The sequence below is a fragment of the Blennius ocellaris genome (genome assembly GCF_963422515.1).
Source record: "Blennius ocellaris genome assembly, chromosome: 3".
Taxonomy (NCBI): domain Eukaryota; kingdom Metazoa; phylum Chordata; class Actinopteri; order Blenniiformes; family Blenniidae; genus Blennius; species Blennius ocellaris.
Genome location: NC_137652.1, coordinates 33,354,694 through 33,374,771, shown reverse-complemented (window position 1 = coordinate 33,374,771; position 20,078 = coordinate 33,354,694). Strand labels below are relative to the sequence as shown.

Here is a 20,078-nt window from a genome sequence, read left to right as displayed (position 1 = left end):
AGGATTACAATAGAAGATCAGATAATAAACTAGAACTGCAGTGTCACATGATCCGTCCTCTGGCATTGCGACACTTCCTGAGGCGTTGCCATGGAGACTGCAGCCTGCTGCTCTCATCACTGTTTTAAAGTGGGAGGAGCCTCTTCACCTCTCTGTACAAAGCTAATGACGCCTCCAGCAGTGAAAGTGTTGTGAACGTCTCACCTGAAGAAACACCTGGTAGATAAAACCTGCTGACTTTACTGAAACACACCTGGACTCTGTCAACTAGTTTTATTAGCTCATAACCTGCTGGTAACCTGCCAATACCAACTAGTTTTATTAGCTCATAACCTGTCAATACCAACTAGTTTTATTAGCTCCTAACCTGCTAGTAACCTGCCAATACCAACTAATTTTATTAACTCATAACCTGCCAATACCAACTAGTTTTATTAGCTCATAACCTGCCAGTAACCTGCCAATACCAACTAGTTTTATTAGCTCATAACCTGCCAGTAACCTGCCAATACCAACTAGTTTTATTAGCTCATAACCTGCCAATACCAACTAGTTTTATTAGCTCGTAACCTGCCAGTAACCTGCCAATACCAACTAGTTTTATTAACTCATAACCTGCCAATACCAACTAGTTTTATTAGCTCATAACCTGCCAGTAACCTGCCAATACCAACTAGTTTTATTAGCTCATAACCTGCCAGTAACCTGCCAATACCAACTAGTTTTATTAGTTCATAATCTGCCAGTAACCTGCCAATACCAACTAGTTTTATTAGCTCATAACCTGCCAGTAACCTGCCAATACCAACTAGTTTTATTAGCTCATAACCTGCCAATACCAACTAGTTTTATTAGCTCCTAACCTGCTAGTAACCTGCCAATACCAACTAGTTTTATTAGCTCATAACCTGCCAGTAACCTGCCAATACCAACTAGTTTTATTAGCTCATAACCTGCCAGTAACCTGCCAATACCAACTAGTTTTATTAGCTCATAACCTGCCAATACCAACTAGTTTTATTAGCTCATAACCTGCCAGTAACCTGCCAATACCAACTAGTTTTATTAACTCATAACCTGCCAATACCAACTAGTTTTATTAGCTCATAACCTGCCAGTAACCTGCCAATACCAACTAGTTTTATTAGCTCATAACCTGCCAGTAACCTGCCAATACCAACTAGTTTTATTAGCTCATAACCTGCCAATACCAACTAGTTTTATTAGCTCATAACCTGCCAGTAACCTGCCAATACCAACTAGTTTTATTAACTCATAACCTGCCAATACCAACTAGTTTTATTAGCTCATAACCTGCCAGTAACCTGCCAATACCAACTAGTTTTATTAGCTCATAACCTGCCAGTAACCTGCCAATACCAACTAGTTTTATTAGTTCATAATCTGCCAGTAACCTGCCAATACCAACTAGTTTTATTAGCTCATAACCTGCCAGTAACCTGCCAATACCAACTAGTTTTATTAGCTCATAACCTGCCAGTAACCTGCCAATACCAACTAGTTTTATTAGCTCATAACCTGCCAGTAACCTGCCAATACCAACTAGTTTTATTAGCGCATAACCTGTCAATACCAACTAGTTTTATTAGCTCCTAACCTGCTAGTAACCTGCCAATACCAACTAGTTTTATTAGCTCATAACCTGCCAATACCAACTAGTTTTATTAGCTCCTAACCTGCTAGTAACCTGCCAATACCAACTAGTTTTATTAACTCATAACCTGCCAATACCAACTACTTTTATTAGCTCATAACCTGCCAATACCAACTAGTTTTATTAGCTCATAACCTGCCAGTAACCTGCCAATACCAACTAGTTTTATTAGCTCATAACCTGCCAGTAACCTGCCAATACCAACTAGTTTTTTTAGCTCATAACCTGCCAGTAACCTGCCAATACCAACTAGTTTTATTACCTCATAACCTGCCAGTAACCTGCTAATACCAACTAGTTTTTATTAGCTCATAACCTGTCAGCAACCTGCCAATACCAACTAGTTTTATTAGCTCATAACCTGTCAGTCACCTGCCAATACCAACTAGTTTTATTAGCTCATAACCTGTCAGTCACCTGCCAATACCAACTAGTTTTATTAGCTCATAACCTGCCAATACCAACTAGTTTTATTAGCTCATAACCTGCCAATACCAACTAGTTTTATTAGCTCATAACCTGCCAGTAACCTGCCAGTACCAACTAGTTTTATTAGCTCATAACCTGCCAGTAACCTGCCAATACCAACTAGTTTTATTAGCTCATAACCTGCCAGTAACCTGCCAATACCAACTAGTTTTATTAGCTCATAACCTGTCAGTAACCTGCCAATACCATCTAGTTTTATTAGCTCATAACCTGCCAGTAACCTGCCAATACCAACTAGTTTTATTAGTTCATAATCTGCCAGTAACCTGCCAATACCAACTAGTTTTATTAGTTCATAACCTGCCAGTAACCTGCCAGTACCAACTAGTTTTATTAGCTCATAACCTGTCAGTAACCTGCCAATACCAACTAGTTTTATTAGCTCATAACCGGTCAGTAACCTGCCAATACCAACTAGTTTTATTAGCTCATAACCTGCCAGTAACCTGCCAATACCAACTAGTTTTATTAGCTCATAACCTGCCAGTAACCTGCTAATACCAACTAGTTTTTATTAGCTCATAACCTGTCAGCAACCTGCCAATACCAACTAGTTTTATTAGCTCATAACCTGCCAGTAACCTGCCAATACCAACTAGTTTTATTAGCTCATAACCTGTCAGTCACCTGCCAATACCAACTAGTTTTATTAGCTCATAACCTGCCAATACCAACTAGTTTTATTAGCTCATAACCGGTCAGTAACCTGCCAATACCAACTAGTTTTTTTTAGCTCATAACCTGCCAGTAACCTGCCAGTACCAACTAGTTTTATTAGCTCATAACCTGCCAGTAACCTGCCAATACCAACTAGTTTTATTAGCTCATAACCTGCCAGTAACCTGCCAATACCAACTAGTTTTATTAGCTCATAACCTGTCAGTAACCTGCCAATACCAACTAGTTTTATTAGCTCATAACCTGCCAGTAACCTGCCAATACCAACTAGTTTTATTAGTTCATAATCTGCCAGTAACCTGCCAATACCAACTAGTTTTATTAGTTCATAACCTGCCAGTAACCTGCCAGTACCAACTAGTTTTATTAGCTCATAACCTGCCAGTAACCTGCCAATACCAACTAGTTTTATTAGCTCATAACCTGTCAGTAACCTGCCAATACCAACTAGTTTTATTAGCTCATAACCGGTCAGTAACCTGCCAATACCAACTAGTTTTATTAGCTCATAACCTGCCAGTAACCTGCCAATACCAACTAGTTTTATTAGCTCATAACCTGCCAGTAACCTGCTAATACCAACTAGTTTTTATTAGCTCATAACCTGTCAGCAACCTGCCAATACCAACTAGTTTTATTAGCTCATAACCTGCCAGTAACCTGCCAATACCAACTAGTTTTATTAGCTCATAACCTGTCAGTCACCTGCCAATACCAACTAGTTTTATTAGCTCATAACCTGCCAATACCAACTAGTTTTATTAGCTCATAACCGGTCAGTAACCTGCCAATACCAACTAGTTTTTTTAGCTCATAACCTGCCAGTAAACTGCCAGTACCAACTAGTTTTATTAGCTCATAACCTGCCAGTAACCTGCCAATTCCAACTAGTTTTATTAGCTCGTAACCTGCCAGTAACCTGCCAATACCAACTAGTTTTATTAGCTCATAACCTGTCAGTAACCTGCCAATACCAACTAGTTTTATTAGCTCATAACCTGCCAGTAACCTGCTAATACCAACTAGTTTTATTAGTTCATAACCTGCCAGTAACCTGCCAGTACCAACTAGTTTTATTAGCTCATAACCTGCCAGTAACCTGCCAATACCAACTAGTTTTATTAGTTCATAACCTGCCAGTAACCTGCCAGTACCAACTAGTTTTATTAGCTCCTAACCTGCTAGTAACCTGCCAATACCAACTAGTTTTATTAACTCATAACCTGCCAATACCAACTACTTTTATTAGCTCATAACCTGCCAATACCAACTAGTTTTATTAGCTCATAACCTGTCAGCAACCTACCAATACCAACTAGTTTTATTAGCTCATAACCTGCCAGTAACCTGCCAATACCAACTAGTTTTTTTAGCTCATAACCTGCCAGTAACCTGCCAATACCAACTAGTTTTATTAGCTCATAACCTGCCAGTAACCTGCTAATACCAACTAGTTTTTATTAGCTCATAACCTGTCAGCAACCTGCCAATACCAACTAGTTTTATTAGCTCATAACCTGCCAGTAACCTGCTAATACCAACTAGTTTTTATTAGCTCATAACCTGTCAGCAACCTGCCAATACCAACTAGTTTTATTAGCTCATAACCTGCCAATACCAACTAGTTTTATTAGCTCATAACCTGCCAGTAACCTGCCAGTACCAACTAGTTTTATTAGCTCATAACCTGCCAGTAACCTGCCAATACCAACTAGTTTTATTAGCTCATAACCTGTCAGTAACCTGCCAATACCAACTAGTTTTATTAGTTCATAATCTGCCAGTAACCTGCCAATACCAACTAGTTTTATTAGTTCATAACCTGCCAGTAACCTGCCAGTACCAACTAGTTTTATTAGCTCATAACCTGTCAGTAACCTGCCAATACCAACTAGTTTTATTACCTCATAACCGGTCAGTAACCTGCCAATACCAACTAGTTTTATTAGCTCATAACCTGCCAGTAACCTGCCAATACCAACTAGTTTTATTAGCTCATAACCTGCCAGTAACCTGCTAATACCAACTAGTTTTTATTAGCTCATAACCTGTCAGCAACCTGCCAATACCAACTAGTTTTATTAGCTCATAACCTGCCAGTAACCTGCCAATACCAACTAGTTTTATTAGCTCATAACCTGTCAGTCACCTGCCAATACCAACTAGTTTTATTAGCTCATAACCTGCCAATACCAACTAGTTTTATTAGCTCATAACCGGTCAGTAACCTGCCAATACCAACTAGTTTTTTTTAGCTCATAACCTGCCAGTAACCTGCCAGTACCAACTAGTTTTATTAGCTCATAACCTGCCAGTAACCTGCCAATACCAACTAGTTTTATTAGCTCATAACCTGCCAGTAACCTGCCAATACCAACTAGTTTTATTAGCTCATAACCTGTCAGTAACCTGCCAATACCAACTAGTTTTATTAGCTCATAACCTGCCAGTAACCTGCCAATACCAACTAGTTTTATTAGTTCATAATCTGCCAGTAACCTGCCAATACCAACTAGTTTTATTAGTTCATAACCTGCCAGTACCAACTAGTTTTATTAGCTCATAACCTGCCAGTAACCTGCCAATACCAACTAGTTTTATTAGCTCATAACCTGTCAGTAACCTGCCAATACCAACTAGTTTTATTAGCTCATAACCGGTCAGTAACCTGCCAATACCAACTAGTTTTATTAGCTCATAACCTGCCAGTAACCTGCCAATACCAACTAGTTTTATTAGCTCATAACCTGCCAGTAACCTGCTAATACCAACTAGTTTTTATTAGCTCATAACCTGTCAGCAACCTGCCAATACCAACTAGTTTTATTAGCTCATAACCTGCCAGTAACCTGCCAATACCAACTAGTTTTATTAGCTCATAACCTGTCAGTCACCTGCCAATACCAACTAGTTTTATTAGCTCATAACCTGCCAATACCAACTAGTTTTATTAGCTCATAACCGGTCAGTAACCTGCCAATACCAACTAGTTTTTTTAGCTCATAACCTGCCAGTAACCTGCCAGTACCAACTAGTTTTATTAGCTCATAACCTGCCAGTAACCTGCCAATACCAACTAGTTTTATTAGCTCGTAACCTGCCAGTAACCTGCCAATACCAACTAGTTTTATTAGCTCATAACCTGTCAGTAACCTGCCAATACCAACTAGTTTTATTAGCTCATAACCTGCCAGTAACCTGCCAATACCAACTAGTTTTATTAGTTCATAACCTGCCAGTAACCTGCCAGTACCAACTAGTTTTATTAGCTCATAACCTGCCAGTAACCTGCCAATACCAACTAGTTTTATTAGTTCATAACCTGCCAGTAACCTGCCAGTACCAACTAGTTTTATTAGCTCCTAACCTGCTAGTAACCTGCCAATACCAACTAGTTTTATTAACTCATAACCTGCCAATACCAACTACTTTTATTAGCTCATAACCTGCCAATACCAACTAGTTTTATTAGCTCATAACCTGTCAGCAACCTACCAATACCAACTAGTTTTATTAGCTCATAACCTGCCAGTAACCTGCCAATACCAACTAGTTTTTTTAGCTCATAACCTGCCAGTAACCTGCCAATACCAACTAGTTTTATTAGCTCATAACCTGCCAGTAACCTGCTAATACCAACTAGTTTTTATTAGCTCATAACCTGTCAGCAACCTGCCAATACCAACTAGTTTTATTAGCTCATAACCTGCCAATACCAACTAGTTTTATTAGCTCATAACCTGACAGTAACCTGCCAGTGCCAACTAGTTTTATTAGCTCATAACCTGCCAGTAACCTGCCAATACCAACTAGTTTTATTAGCTCATAACCTGTCAGTAACCTGCCAATACCAACTAGTTTTATTAGCTCATAACCTGCCAGTAACCTGCCAATACCAACTAGTTTTATTAGCTCATAACCTGTCAGTAACCTGCCAATACCAACTAGTTTTATTAGCTCATAACCTGCCAGTAACCTGCCAATACCAACTAGTTTTATTAGTTCATAACCTGCCAGTAACCTGCCAGTACCAACTAGTTTTATTAGCTCATAACCTGCCAGTAACCTGCCAATACCAACTAGTTTTATTAGTTCATAACCTGCCAGTAACCTGCCAGTACCAACTAGTTTTATTAGCTCCTAACCTGCTAGTAACCTGCCAATACCAACTAGTTTTATTAACTCATAACCTGCCAATACCAACTACTTTTATTAGCTCATAACCTGCCAATACCAACTAGTTTTATTAGCTCATAACCTGTCAGCAACCTACCAATACCAACTAGTTTTATTAGCTCATAACCTGCCAGTAACCTGCCAATACCAACTAGTTTTTTTAGCTCATAACCTGCCAGTAACCTGCCAATACCAACTAGTTTTATTAGCTCATAACCTGCCAGTAACCTGCTAATACCAACTAGTTTTTATTAGCTCATAACCTGTCAGCAACCTGCCAATACCAACTAGTTTTATTAGCTCATAACCTGCCAATACCAACTAGTTTTATTAGCTCATAACCTGCCAGTAACCTGCCAGTACCAACTAGTTTTATTAGCTCATAACCTGCCAGTAACCTGCCAATACCAACTAGTTTTATTAGCTCATAACCTGTCAGTAACCTGCCAATACCAACTAGTTTTATTAGTTCATAATCTGCCAGTAACCTGCCAATACCAACTAGTTTTATTAGTTCATAACCTGCCAGTAACCTGCCAGTACCAACTAGTTTTATTAGCTCATAACCTGTCAGTAACCTGCCAATACCAACTAGTTTTATTACCTCATAACCGGTCAGTAACCTGCCAATACCAACTAGTTTTATTAGCTCATAACCTGCCAGTAACCTGCTAATACCAACTAGTTTTTATTAGCTCATAACCTGTCAGCAACCTGCCAATACCAACTAGTTTTATTAGCTCATAACCTGCCAGTAACCTGCCAATACCAACTAGTTTTATTAGCTCATAACCTGTCAGTCACCTGCCAATACCAACTAGTTTTATTAGCTCATAACCTGCCAATACCAACTAGTTTTATTAGCTCATAACCGGTCAGTAACCTGCCAATACCAACTAGTTTTTTTTAGCTCATAACCTGCCAGTAACCTGCCAGTACCAACTAGTTTTATTAGCTCATAACCTGCCAGTAACCTGCCAATACCAACTAGTTTTATTAGCTCATAACCTGCCAGTAACCTGCCAATACCAACTAGTTTTATTAGCTCATAACCTGTCAGTAACCTGCCAATACCAACTAGTTTTATTAGCTCATAACCTGCCAGTAACCTGCCAATACCAACTAGTTTTATTAGTTCATAATCTGCCAGTAACCTGCCAATACCAACTAGTTTTATTAGTTCATAACCTGCCAGTAATCTGCCAGTACCAACTAGTTTTATTAGCTCATAACCTGCCAGTAACCTGCCAATACCAACTAGTTTTATTAGCTCATAACCTGTCAGTAACCTGCCAATACCAACTAGTTTTATTAGCTCATAACCGGTCAGTAACCTGCCAATACCAACTAGTTTTATTAGCTCATAACCTGCCAGTAACCTGCCAATACCAACTAGTTTTATTAGCTCATAACCTGCCAGTAACCTGCTAATACCAACTAGTTTTTATTAGCTCATAACCTGTCAGCAACCTGCCAATACCAACTAGTTTTATTAGCTCATAACCTGCCAGTAACCTGCCAATACCAACTAGTTTTATTAGCTCATAACCTGTCAGTCACCTGCCAATACCAACTAGTTTTATTAGCTCATAACCTGCCAATACCAACTAGTTTTATTAGCTCATAACCGGTCAGTAACCTGCCAATACCAACTAGTTTTTTTAGCTCATAACCTGCCAGTAACCTGCCAGTACCAACTAGTTTTATTAGCTCATAACCTGCCAGTAACCTGCCAATACCAACTAGTTTTATTAGCTCGTAACCTGCCAGTAACCTGCCAATACCAACTAGTTTTATTAGCTCATAACCTGTCAGTAACCTGCCAATACCAACTAGTTTTATTAGCTCATAACCTGCCAGTAACCTGCCAATACCAACTAGTTTTATTAGTTCATAACCTGCCAGTAACCTGCCAGTACCAACTAGTTTTATTAGCTCATAACCTGCCAGTAACCTGCCAATACCAACTAGTTTTATTAGTTCATAACCTGCCAGTAACCTGCCAGTACCAACTAGTTTTATTAGCTCCTAACCTGCTAGTAACCTGCCAATACCAACTAGTTTTATTAACTCATAACCTGCCAATACCAACTACTTTTATTAGCTCATAACCTGCCAATACCAACTAGTTTTATTAGCTCATAACCTGTCAGCAACCTACCAATACCAACTAGTTTTATTAGCTCATAACCTGCCAGTAACCTGCCAATACCAACTAGTTTTTTTAGCTCATAACCTGCCAGTAACCTGCCAATACCAACTAGTTTTATTAGCTCATAACCTGCCAGTAACCTGCTAATACCAACTAGTTTTTATTAGCTCATAACCTGTCAGCAACCTGCCAATACCAACTAGTTTTATTAGCTCATAACCTGCCAATACCAACTAGTTTTATTAGCTCATAACCTGACAGTAACCTGCCAGTACCAACTAGTTTTATTAGCTCATATCCTGCCAGTAACCTGCCAATACCAACTAGTTTTATTAGCTCAGAACCTGTCAGTAACCTGCCAATACCAACTAGTTTTATTAGCTCATAACCTGCCAGTAACCTGCCAATACCAACTAGTTTTATTAGCTCATAACCTGCCAGTAACCTGCTAATACCAACTAGTTTTTATTAGCTCATAACCTGTCAGCAACCTGCCAATACCAACTAGTTTTATTAGCTCATAACCTGTCAGTCACCTGCCAATACCAACTAGTTTTATTAGCTCATAACCTGTCAGTCACCTGCCAATACCAACTAGTTTTATTAGCTCATAACCTGCCAATACCAACTAGTTTTATTAGCTCATAACCTGCCAGTAACCTGCCAGTACCAACTAGTTTTATTAGCTCATAACCTGCCAGTAACCTGCCAATACCAACTAGTTTTATTAGCTCATAACCTGCCAGTAACCTGCCAATACCAACTAGTTTTATTAGCTCATAACCTGTCAGTAACCTGCCAATACCAACTAGTTTTATTAGCTCATAACCTGCCAGTAACCTGCCAATACCAACTAGTTTTATTAGCTCATAACCGGTCAGTAACCTGCCAATACCAACTAGTTTTATTAGCTCATAACCTGCCAGTAACCTGCCAATACCAACTAGTTTTATTAGCTCATAACCTGCCAGTAACCTGCTAATACCAACTAGTTTTTATTAGCTCATAACCTGTCAGCAACCTGCCAATACCAACTAGTTTTATTAGCTCATAACCTGCCAGTAACCTGCCAATACCAACTAGTTTTATTAGCTCATAACCTGTCAGTCACCTGCCAATACCAACTAGTTTTTTTAGCTCATAACCTGCCAATACCAACTAGTTTTATTAGCTCATAACCGGTCAGTAACCTGCCAATACCAACTAGTTTTTTTAGCTCATAACCTGCCAGTAACCTGCCAGTACCAACTAGTTTTATTAGCTCATAACCTGCCAGTAACCTGCCAATACCAACTAGTTTTATTAGCTCATAACCTGCCAGTAACCTGCCAATACCAACTAGTTTTATTAGCTCATAACCTGTCAGTAACCTGCCAATACCAACTAGTTTTATTAGCTCATAACCTGCCAGTAACCTGCCAATACCAACTAGTTTTATTAGTTCATAATCTGCCAGTAACCTGCCAATACCAACTAGTTTTATTAGTTCATAACCTGCCAGTAACCTGCCAGTACCAACTAGTTTTATTAGCTCATAACCTGCCAGTAACCTGCCAATACCAACTAGTTTTATTAGCTCATAACCTGTCAGTAACCTGCCAATACCAACTAGTTTTATTAGCTCATAACCGGTCAGTAACCTGCCAATACCAACTAGTTTTATTAGCTCATAACCTGCCAGTAACCTGCCAATACCAACTAGTTTTATTAGCTCATAACCTGCCAGTAACCTGCTAATACCAACTAGTTTTTATTAGCTCATAACCTGTCAGCAACCTGCCAATACCAACTAGTTTTATTAGCTCATAACCTGCCAGTAACCTGCCAGTACCAACTAGTTTTGTTAGCTCATAACCTGTCAGTAACCTACCATTACCAACTAGTTTTATTAGCTCATAACCTGCCAGTAACCTGCCAATACCAACTAGTTTTATTAGTTCATAACCTGCCAGTAACCTGCCAGTACCAACTAGTTTTGTTAGCTCATAACCTGTCAGTAACCTACCATTACCAACTAGTTTTATTAGCTCATAACCTGCCAGTAACCTGCCAATACCAACTAGTTTTGTTAGCTCATAACCTGCCAGTAACCTGCCAATACCAACTAGTTTTATTAGCTCATAACCTGCCAGTAACCTGCCAATACCAACTACTTTTATTAGTTCATAACCTGCCAGTAACCTGCCAGTACCAACTAGTTTTGTTAGCTCATAACCTGTCAGTAACCTACCATTACCAACTAGTTTTATTAGCTCATAACCTGCCAGTAACCTGCCAATACCAACTAGTTTTATTAGCTCATAACCGGTCAGTAACCTGCCAATACCAACTAGTTTTATTAGCTCATAACCTGCCAGTAACCTGCCAATACCAACTAGTTTTATTAGCTCATAACCTGCCAGTAACCTGCTAATACCAACTAGTTTTTATTAGCTCATAACCTGTCAGCAACCTGCCAATACCAACTAGTTTTATTAGCTCATAACCTGTCAGTCACCTGCCAATACCAACTAGTTTTATTAGCTCATAACCTGCCAATACCAACTAGTTTTATTAGCTCATAACCGGTCAGTAACCTGCCAATACCAACTAGTTTTTTTAGCTCATAACCTGCCAGTAACCTGCCAGTACCAACTAGTTTTATTAGCTCATAACCTGCCAGTAACCTGCCAATACCAACTAGTTTTATTAGCTCGTAACCTGCCAGTAACCTGCCAATACCAACTAGTTTTATTAGCTCATAACCTGTCAGTAACCTACCAATACCAACTAGTTTTATTAGCTCATAACCTGCCAGTAACCTGCCAATACCAACTAGTTTTATTAGTTCATAACCTGCCAGTAACCTGCCAGTACCAACTAGTTTTATTAGCTCATAACCTGCCAGTAACCTGCCAATACCAACTAGTTTTATTAGTTCATAACCTGCCAGTAACCTGCCAGTACCAACTAGTTTTGTTAGCTCATAACCTGCCAGTAACCTGCCAATACCAACTAGTTTTATTAGTTCATAACCTGCCAGTAACCTGCCAGTACCAACTAGTTTTGTTAGCTCATAACCTGCCAGTAACCTGCCAGTACCAACTAGTTTTGTTAGCTCATAACCTGTCAGTAACCTACCATTACCAACTAGTTTTATTAGCTCATAACCTGCCAGTAACCTGCCAGTACCAACTAGTTTTATTAGCTCATAACCTGTCAGTAACCTACCATTACCAGTACTGGTGGTGATGGGAGGAAGAGTTTCTCAATACGTTTCGAGGATCTCATGTTTTAGGGTTCATTGGGGTGACACATGTCATTATTATTTTTTTTGACTCAGCAGCAGGTTGTTAGTTATTATCAATCAGTGATTCATGCTGCCAGATACAACCTCTCATTAAACATTCATATTTAGTCTGGGAAAACAACATTAAAACCAACGGGGGGGGGGGGGGATTTTTGGAAAAGATGGGAACATTTTCTTGAAAAGAAATGTAAAGCTTTATTTGTATTGTGGTTTTGATTCTATAAAAGTAAATCAGTGTTCCACACCTGATTGTTACTGAGGTTTGATTTAGTTCAACATGTTCAGTGTCATTAGTATCTGCTCTGTTTAAGACGAGTCAAAACACTAAGCAGACGACATGTTCTATTCTTTCTTGTCTTTTTATTATTTCTAATCCTAAGTAATCCAAAAGTAAATGAAAATACTCTGGTACATTTTTTATTTTAGTATTAGAGTAAGTTACTGATTAAATTTTTTGACAAGTAACTTAGAATTGTAACAGATTACAGTTTTCAAGTAACCTTCCCAGCCCTGCGTATTGGAGAGCAGTTTTAATTCCATTCTAAAAGAAGGCTCCTGTCCCCCTTCCTGGAGGGAGGCTTTTATTTTGGTCATCCCAAAAGAAGGAAAGACAGGATGGAGTGTAAGACATACAGACCAATCAGTGTTTTAAATGCGGATTATAAACTGTTTGCCAGCATCTTAACAAAGAGGAGGGAAACTGCAATGCCTTTTCTGATAGACGAGGATCAAACAGGATTGATGAAAAACAGACCAACCCGAGTTAGTTCTGTCATTCTCAGTGGAGACGCTGAGGAAGCCTTTGACTCAGTTGGTTGGGAATTACTCTGTTTAGTAAACAGATTCAGAGTTAATGAACATTTTATATGTGGTATTCCAGCCCTCGACTCCCCCTGCTGCAGAATAAAGGTGAACAGTCCATCACCTTGCAGCGCGGCTGAAGGCAAGGATGTCCCGCCAGTCCCAGTCTTTTAATTGAGTCATTAAACCTCTGGCCCAAACAATCAGAAGACACGGGTACAAAAAAAAGGAATCTTCGAGGGGGGTGGACTATAAAGTGGGCTTGTACGCGGATGATGTCTTGGTCACAATCATGGAACCGGATTCAGGCGTGCCACTACTAAAGAACATTCTGAAAACATGGGTCATACTCAGGATATGTCTTTAATATACACAAAACCCAGGTCATGATATTTAACTACACACCCACACAATAACTTACAGCGAAGTATAACTTCAATTGGCATTCATCACATCAAATACTTGGGAGTACATTTACCCAAAGACCTGACGCAGATATTTCCTATTAACTCTAATGGCATTAACAAAACGCTATAAGACGACATCGATGGTGGGCTTGCTCCCTCTGGACTGGCAGCAGGATCAGTTCAACTCTATATTCTTCTGAGATTATTCTACCTTTTCCTATCACTTCCAATAGAAATTCCACAGAAACTGTTTAGAGAATGGAACAAATATATTTCAGGGTTTATCTAAAGAGACCAAGGGTGAAACTGTCTCCCCTCCAGCTGCCAGGGCGACGGGGGACAAGGGCCTCAGGGCATTATTGCTTATCTGCTCAGTTCAGACCACTGGTCTGTTGGTGGAACTCATCTTATCTTGCTAAACGGAAGACCATAGAGTTGTCTTTAATCGTTGTATAATAGTTTAAGAGTTATCTTTTTTTTTGGAGCGATTTGAGGCTGATGATGATTATGTCCGATTTGTCATCATGTAGTTGTAGAACGTTATTTTGTATCCATGTTTTTATTTAACTGAGGTGGTTCGTCAAGGGTGGAGCGTGTTGTTGGATTTGGTTGAAATGTAAATCGGTTCTTTGTCGGTGGCGAGTCGTGGAAATGAAGACAAGAAGGGACATAGAGGGGATAAACAGCAGGGGGCCGAGCAACCAACCCTGTGGTCTGTCTGTCTCTCTGTCTCTGTGTGTGGGTCCTGAGTGTTGGTCCTCTGTCTGTCTGTCTGTCTCTGGGTCCTGAGTGTGTCCTCTGTCTGTCTCTCTGTCTCTGAGTCCTGAGTGTTGGTCCTCTGTCTGTCTGTCTGTCTCTGGGTCCTGAGTGTGTCCTCTGTCTGTCTCTCTGTCTCTGGGTCCTGAGTGTTGGTCCTCTGTCTGTCTGTCTGTCTCTGGGTCCTGAGTGTGTCCTCTGTCTGTCTCTCTGTCTCTGGGTCCTGAGTGTTGGTCCTCTGTCTGTCTGTCTGTCTCTGGGTCCTGAGTGTGTCCTCTGTCTGTCTGTCTGTCTCTGGGTCCTGAGTGTTGGTCCTCTGTGTGTCTGTCTGTCTCTGGGTCCTGAGTGTTGGTCCTGAGTGTTGGTCCTGTGTCTGTCTGTCTGTCTCTGGGTCCTGAGTGTTGGTCCTCTGTCCGTCTGTCTGTCTCTGGGCCCTGAGTGTTGGTCCTCTGTCTGTCTGTCTGTCTCTGGGTCCTGAGTGTTGGTCCTCTGTCTGTCTGTCTGTCTCTGGGTCCTGAGTGTTGGTCCTCTGTCTGTCTGTCTGTCTCTGGGTCCTGAGTGTGTCCTCTATCTGTCTCTGGGTCCTGAGTGTGTCCTCTGTCTGTCTCTCTGTCTCTGGGTCCTGAGTGTGTCCTCTATCTGTCTCTGGGTCCTGAGTGTGTCCTGTGTCCAGGTGCAGAATGCCAAACAGATGAACAGCGGGCTGAAACACCTACTGGACTGTGGGATTGAAGAGTTCCGGCTGCCTGAGGTATTCTTCACCTCTAGTGTCCCACTGAACGTTTCATGACATGGTATTCTTCACCTCTAGTGTCCCACTGAACGTTTCATGACATGGTATTCTTCACCTCTAGTGTCCCACTGAACGTTTCATGACATGGTATTCTTCACCTCTAGTGTCCCACTGAACGTTTCATGACATGGTATTCTTCACCTCTAGTGTCCCACTGAACGTTTCATGACATGGTATTCTTCACCTCTAGTGTCCCACTGAACGTTTCATGACATGGTATTCTTCACATCTAGTGTCCCACTGAACGTTTCATGACATGGTATTCTTCACCTCTAGTGTCCCACTGAACGTTTCATGACATGGTATTCTTCACCTCTAGTGTCCAACTGAACGTTTCATGACATGGTATTCTTCACCTCTAGTGTCCAACTGAACGTTTCATGACATGGTATTCTTCACCTCTAGTGTCCAGCTGAACGTTTCATGACATGGTATTCTTCACCTCTAGTGTCCAACTGAACGTTTCATGACATGGTATTCTTCACCTCTAGTGTCCCACTGAACATTTCATGGCATGGTATTCTTCACCTCTAGTGTCCCACTGAACGTTTCATGACATGGTATTCTTCACCTCTAATGTCCCACTGAACGTTTCATGACATGGTATTCTTCACCTCTAGTGTCCCACTGAACGTTTCATGACATGGTATTCTTCACCTCTAGTGTCCAACTGAACGTTTCATGACATGGTATTCTTCACCTCTAGTGTCCCACTGAACGTTTCATGACATGGTATTCTTCACCTCTAATGTCCAACTGAACGTTTCATGACATGGTATTCTTCACCTCTAGTGTCCCACTGAATGTTTCATGACATGGTATTCTTCACCTCTAGTGTCCCACTGAACGTTTCATGACATGGTATTCTTCACCTCTAGTGTCCCACTGAACGTTTCATGACATGGTATTCTTCACCTCTAGTGTCCCACTGAACGTTTCATGACATGGTATTCTTCACCTCTAGTGTCCCACTGAACGTTTCATGACATGGTATTCTTCACCTCTAATGTCCCACTGAACGTTTCATGACATGGTATTCTTCACCTCTAATGTCCAACTGAACGTTTCATGACATGGTATTCTTCACCTCTAGTGTCCAACTGAATGTTTCATGACATGGTATTCTTCACCTCTAGTGTCCCACTGAATGTTTCATGACATGGTATTCTTCACCTCTAATGTCCAACTGAACGTTTCATGACATGGTATTCTTCACCTCTAGTGTCCAACTGAATGTTTCATGACATGGTATTCTTCACCTCTAATGTCCAACTGAACGTTTCATGACATGGTATTCTTCACCTCTAGTGTCCAACTGAATGTTTCATGACATGGTATTCTTCACCTCTAGTGTCCCACTGAATGTTTCATGACATGGTATTCTTCACCTCTAGTGTCCCACTGAATGTTTCATGACATGGTATTCTTCACCTCTAGTGTCCCACTGAACGTTTCATGACATGGTATTCTTCACCTCTAGTGTCCCACTGAACGTTTCATGACATGGTATTCTTCACCTCTAGTGTCCCACTGAACGTTTCATGACATGGTATTCTTCACCTCTAGTGTCCCACTGAACGTTTCATGACATGGTATTCTTCACCTCTAGTGTCCCACTGAATGTTTCATGACATGGTATTCTTCACCTCTAGTGTCCCACTGAAGATGGCAGATGTTTTCCTGCAGTAACAACCATACAGACCTCTGGAGCTTTTCTTCCCAGCATGCAGATGTTCAGTCTCCAGCTGCGTGTGACTTTAACCTGGGTGTTTGTGTTGTAGAGTACCCAGAAGGTGAACGCTCGCTGGACCACAGACGAGCAGCTGCTGGCGGTTCAGGGTGAGTTTCTCCACGTTCTCATGAGCACAACAGACAACAAGCCCAACTCGCACTAATACACCCAGTCAGCCAAGTTTCCTATTTGCTATTTGCTCATTGGTGGCACATGCCAATCACAATATGAATCTGATTTTTCGAGAACATCTGGACCTTCAACATCTCATCGACTCTAATCCTCCATCCACATGTGAGCAGCTGTGTGTTTCTGCATGTAGACATGAGGACGAGGGTCTCACAATGACCAGGGGACTGATGAAGAACGGTGGTTCCAGGTGGTTCCAACCCTTCATGGTTGTTGAGTGTTTGACAGACTGATAACCTGCTAGTTTCACACTCAGCTCTCGGGGACAAATGAGGTCAGAGGAGAATGGACAGACTGGATGGAGACGATAGAAAGGCAAGAACAGGAAGTCATAGAACCTCTGGTTACAACCTGCAGTGTGCAAAATAATAGCGGGGGGGGGGGGGTGATGGACACAGTCGTGGCTAGGAGAGGGACAACCTAGAGCGTAATGGTACAACTGGAGCTTGAAGTAAGTTGTTAGCATTGTTGTTGGTTGGTGTTTCGTTCTTTAACAATACACACTCAGTGTAAACAAGCACTTGTTTTGTGGAGGCTGCTGCTCTGAGCTGCGACAAACAAATATCACGGTGGTCTCAGGCCCCCCTGGTCCCTCGCCCGTCCTCCAGCCCAGCACAATGCCATGACCAGGGTTTTACTGATAATTCTCACACCGTCTGATCTTTGGTCTCAGAAGGTCTGTGGAGCCCCAAGACCACTTCACACAAGACTCTGAAGAGTCTGCACCTGAACTGGACTGGAGAACGTTTGAAGAGTCTGCACCTGAACTGGACTGGAGAACGTTTGAAGAGTCTGCACCTGAACTGGACTGGAGGACGTTTGAAGAGTCTCCATTCAGAATTTGGTGTGAATACCGTGAAAGCTGGGCTCCATGTCTCCTGGTGGCAGCAGCGTGGAGAGATTCTCTTCTTTAACTGTTAGTGAGAGTGATTCTCCTCCATCCAGACTTCACAGGGAATTTACTGTCCTCACTTGTAGTCTGACGAACATCTGGGCTAAAACTCAGCTGAACGTGAAGCGCTTCACCAGGGCGCTGCTCTAATCCACCGTCGTCTTCTTCCAGGAGTCCGCAAGTACGGAAAAGACTTTCAAGCCATTGCAGACGTCATTGGTAACAAGACGGTGGGCCAGGTGAAGAACTTCTTTGTGAACTACCGGCGGCGCTTCAACCTGGAGGAGGTGCTGCAGGAGTGGGAGGCGGAGCAAGGCACAAGAGCTCCCAATGGAGACGGCGCCCCCTCTGTGGAGGAGGGGAAGAACAGCTCCACCACGGCGTCAGGGAGGAGCACCGACGAGGAGGACGAGGAGGTGAGACACTTCTGTAGTGGACACACTGAGGACCACACTGGCAGGATGAAGGGCTGAATTCATCCACTGTCATGATGAAGGTGTGAATTCATCTACTGTCATGATGAAGGTGTGAATTCATCCACTGTCATGATGAAGGGCTGAATTCATCCACTGTCATGATGAAGGGCTGAATTCATCCACTGTCATGATGAAGGGCTGAATTCATCCACTGTCATGATGAAGGGCTGAATTCACACAGTCAGTCCTGCCCTCCACATAATCCAGAGTTTCTACTCAGTAATCTCATGATTAATGTGATTAGAAACTGTTTTTGAGACATAAAAGTAACTCAGATTAGTTGTTTGTCAACGTTCATGTGTTCATTGAGGACGTCCAGACAGCTGGGGACTGAAGAAGCCCTTCCTTTGGGACCGGCCTGTTATTTGTCCATGTGTTTGTAGCTGAAGTTGTAATTCACTGGTTCATGTCCTGTCCTCTCCTGTCCTCTCCTGTCCTCTCCTGTCCTCTGCTGTCCTCTGCTGTCCTCTGCTGCCCTCTGCTGCCCTCTGCTGCCCTCTGCTGCCCTCTGCTGCCCTCTGCTGCCCTCTGCTGTCCTCTGCTGTCCTCTGCTGCCCTCTGCTGTCCTCTGCTGTCCTCTGCAGGTTCCTCCACCTCCACATGGGTCTCCAGCTCTTGCCTCCTCCTCCTCCTCCTCGTCCTCCTCTTCAGCTCAGATGACGGTGACGTCCACCTCGTCCTCGTCTCTCCATCAGCCCCCCCCCCTCCTCCGGCCCTCACTCCCAGCCACGCCCTCTCTGCACCGCCAGCCCCCCCCCCTGCAGCAGCAGGCTCGCTTCCTGCAGCCCCGTGCCACGCTGCAGCAGCCCCCGCCTCTCATCCGCCCCTCCAACCCCCTGCCCCCCCGTCTGAACCCCCGCCCGCCGGCCTGCACCCCTGGGGGGTCGGGTCCCGGTCCGGGCCAGCAGGCCTCCAGCGGGACCCCCCAGCAGCCGGACTCGGCCTCGTCCTCGTCCCTTCACTAGCAGACCAGAGAGACTTTTCACCACAACAACCAGAGGATGAATGGATTAGGTGTCGTCACATGAAACATGGCAGTTCTCAACCAGAAGGCTGCAGGTTCCAATCCCTGTCTCTGTCTACATGTCATTTCAGTGAAACCCGTTTCCCACCGTCATGTAGTGACTCTCCAGCGCCCCTAGTGGCTCTGTGGTGAAGCGCTCACTCAATCACATGAACCTCAACATGTTGACTTGTTCTTGTTGCACGGCAGGAAATCAAGGTGGCCAACGTGAAACTCAATCATATCGTTTGTATGAAATCTGCAGTTTACAACCACAGTTCTCAGAAAGAAGCTGATAAATCCAGAGTAACTTTCATTCAGCGTGGACAAACTGGAGAACTGACAACATGTGAAAACATTTGTTAAATCTGAAGGATTCCACATTAAACACTGAGTGTGTTTGGGCTCGTTCAGAGGAGAAACGTCAAAATGGTTTTCACATGAAGGAACATTGTGTTTCCCATTAAAGGCCACAAGGAGCTGGACCTGGACCTGTGAGGACCCTGGTCCATCTACCAGGTGGCTGGACCTGGACCTGAGAGGACCCTGGTCCATCTACCAGGTGGCTGG

The 20,078-nt window shown here is 42.3% G+C and overlaps 1 protein-coding gene across 1 annotated transcript in view; it reads left to right on the top strand.

Annotated features, from left to right (window-relative positions):
- Positions 1-19,470, top strand: part of rcor3 (REST corepressor 3) — a gene marked incomplete at its 3' end in the record, with an annotated part of 39,574 nt that extends 20,104 nt beyond the window's left edge. Inside the window, exons 8-11 of the mRNA XM_080516853.1 lie at positions 15,097-15,174; positions 16,998-17,055; positions 18,201-18,445; positions 19,090-19,470. Coding sequence (XP_080372979.1) covers positions 15,097-15,174; positions 16,998-17,055; positions 18,201-18,445; positions 19,090-19,470 — 762 coding nt within the window. The remainder of the gene's footprint in view (positions 1-15,096; positions 15,175-16,997; positions 17,056-18,200; positions 18,446-19,089) is intronic.
- Positions 19,471-20,078: the final 608 nt, after the last annotated feature.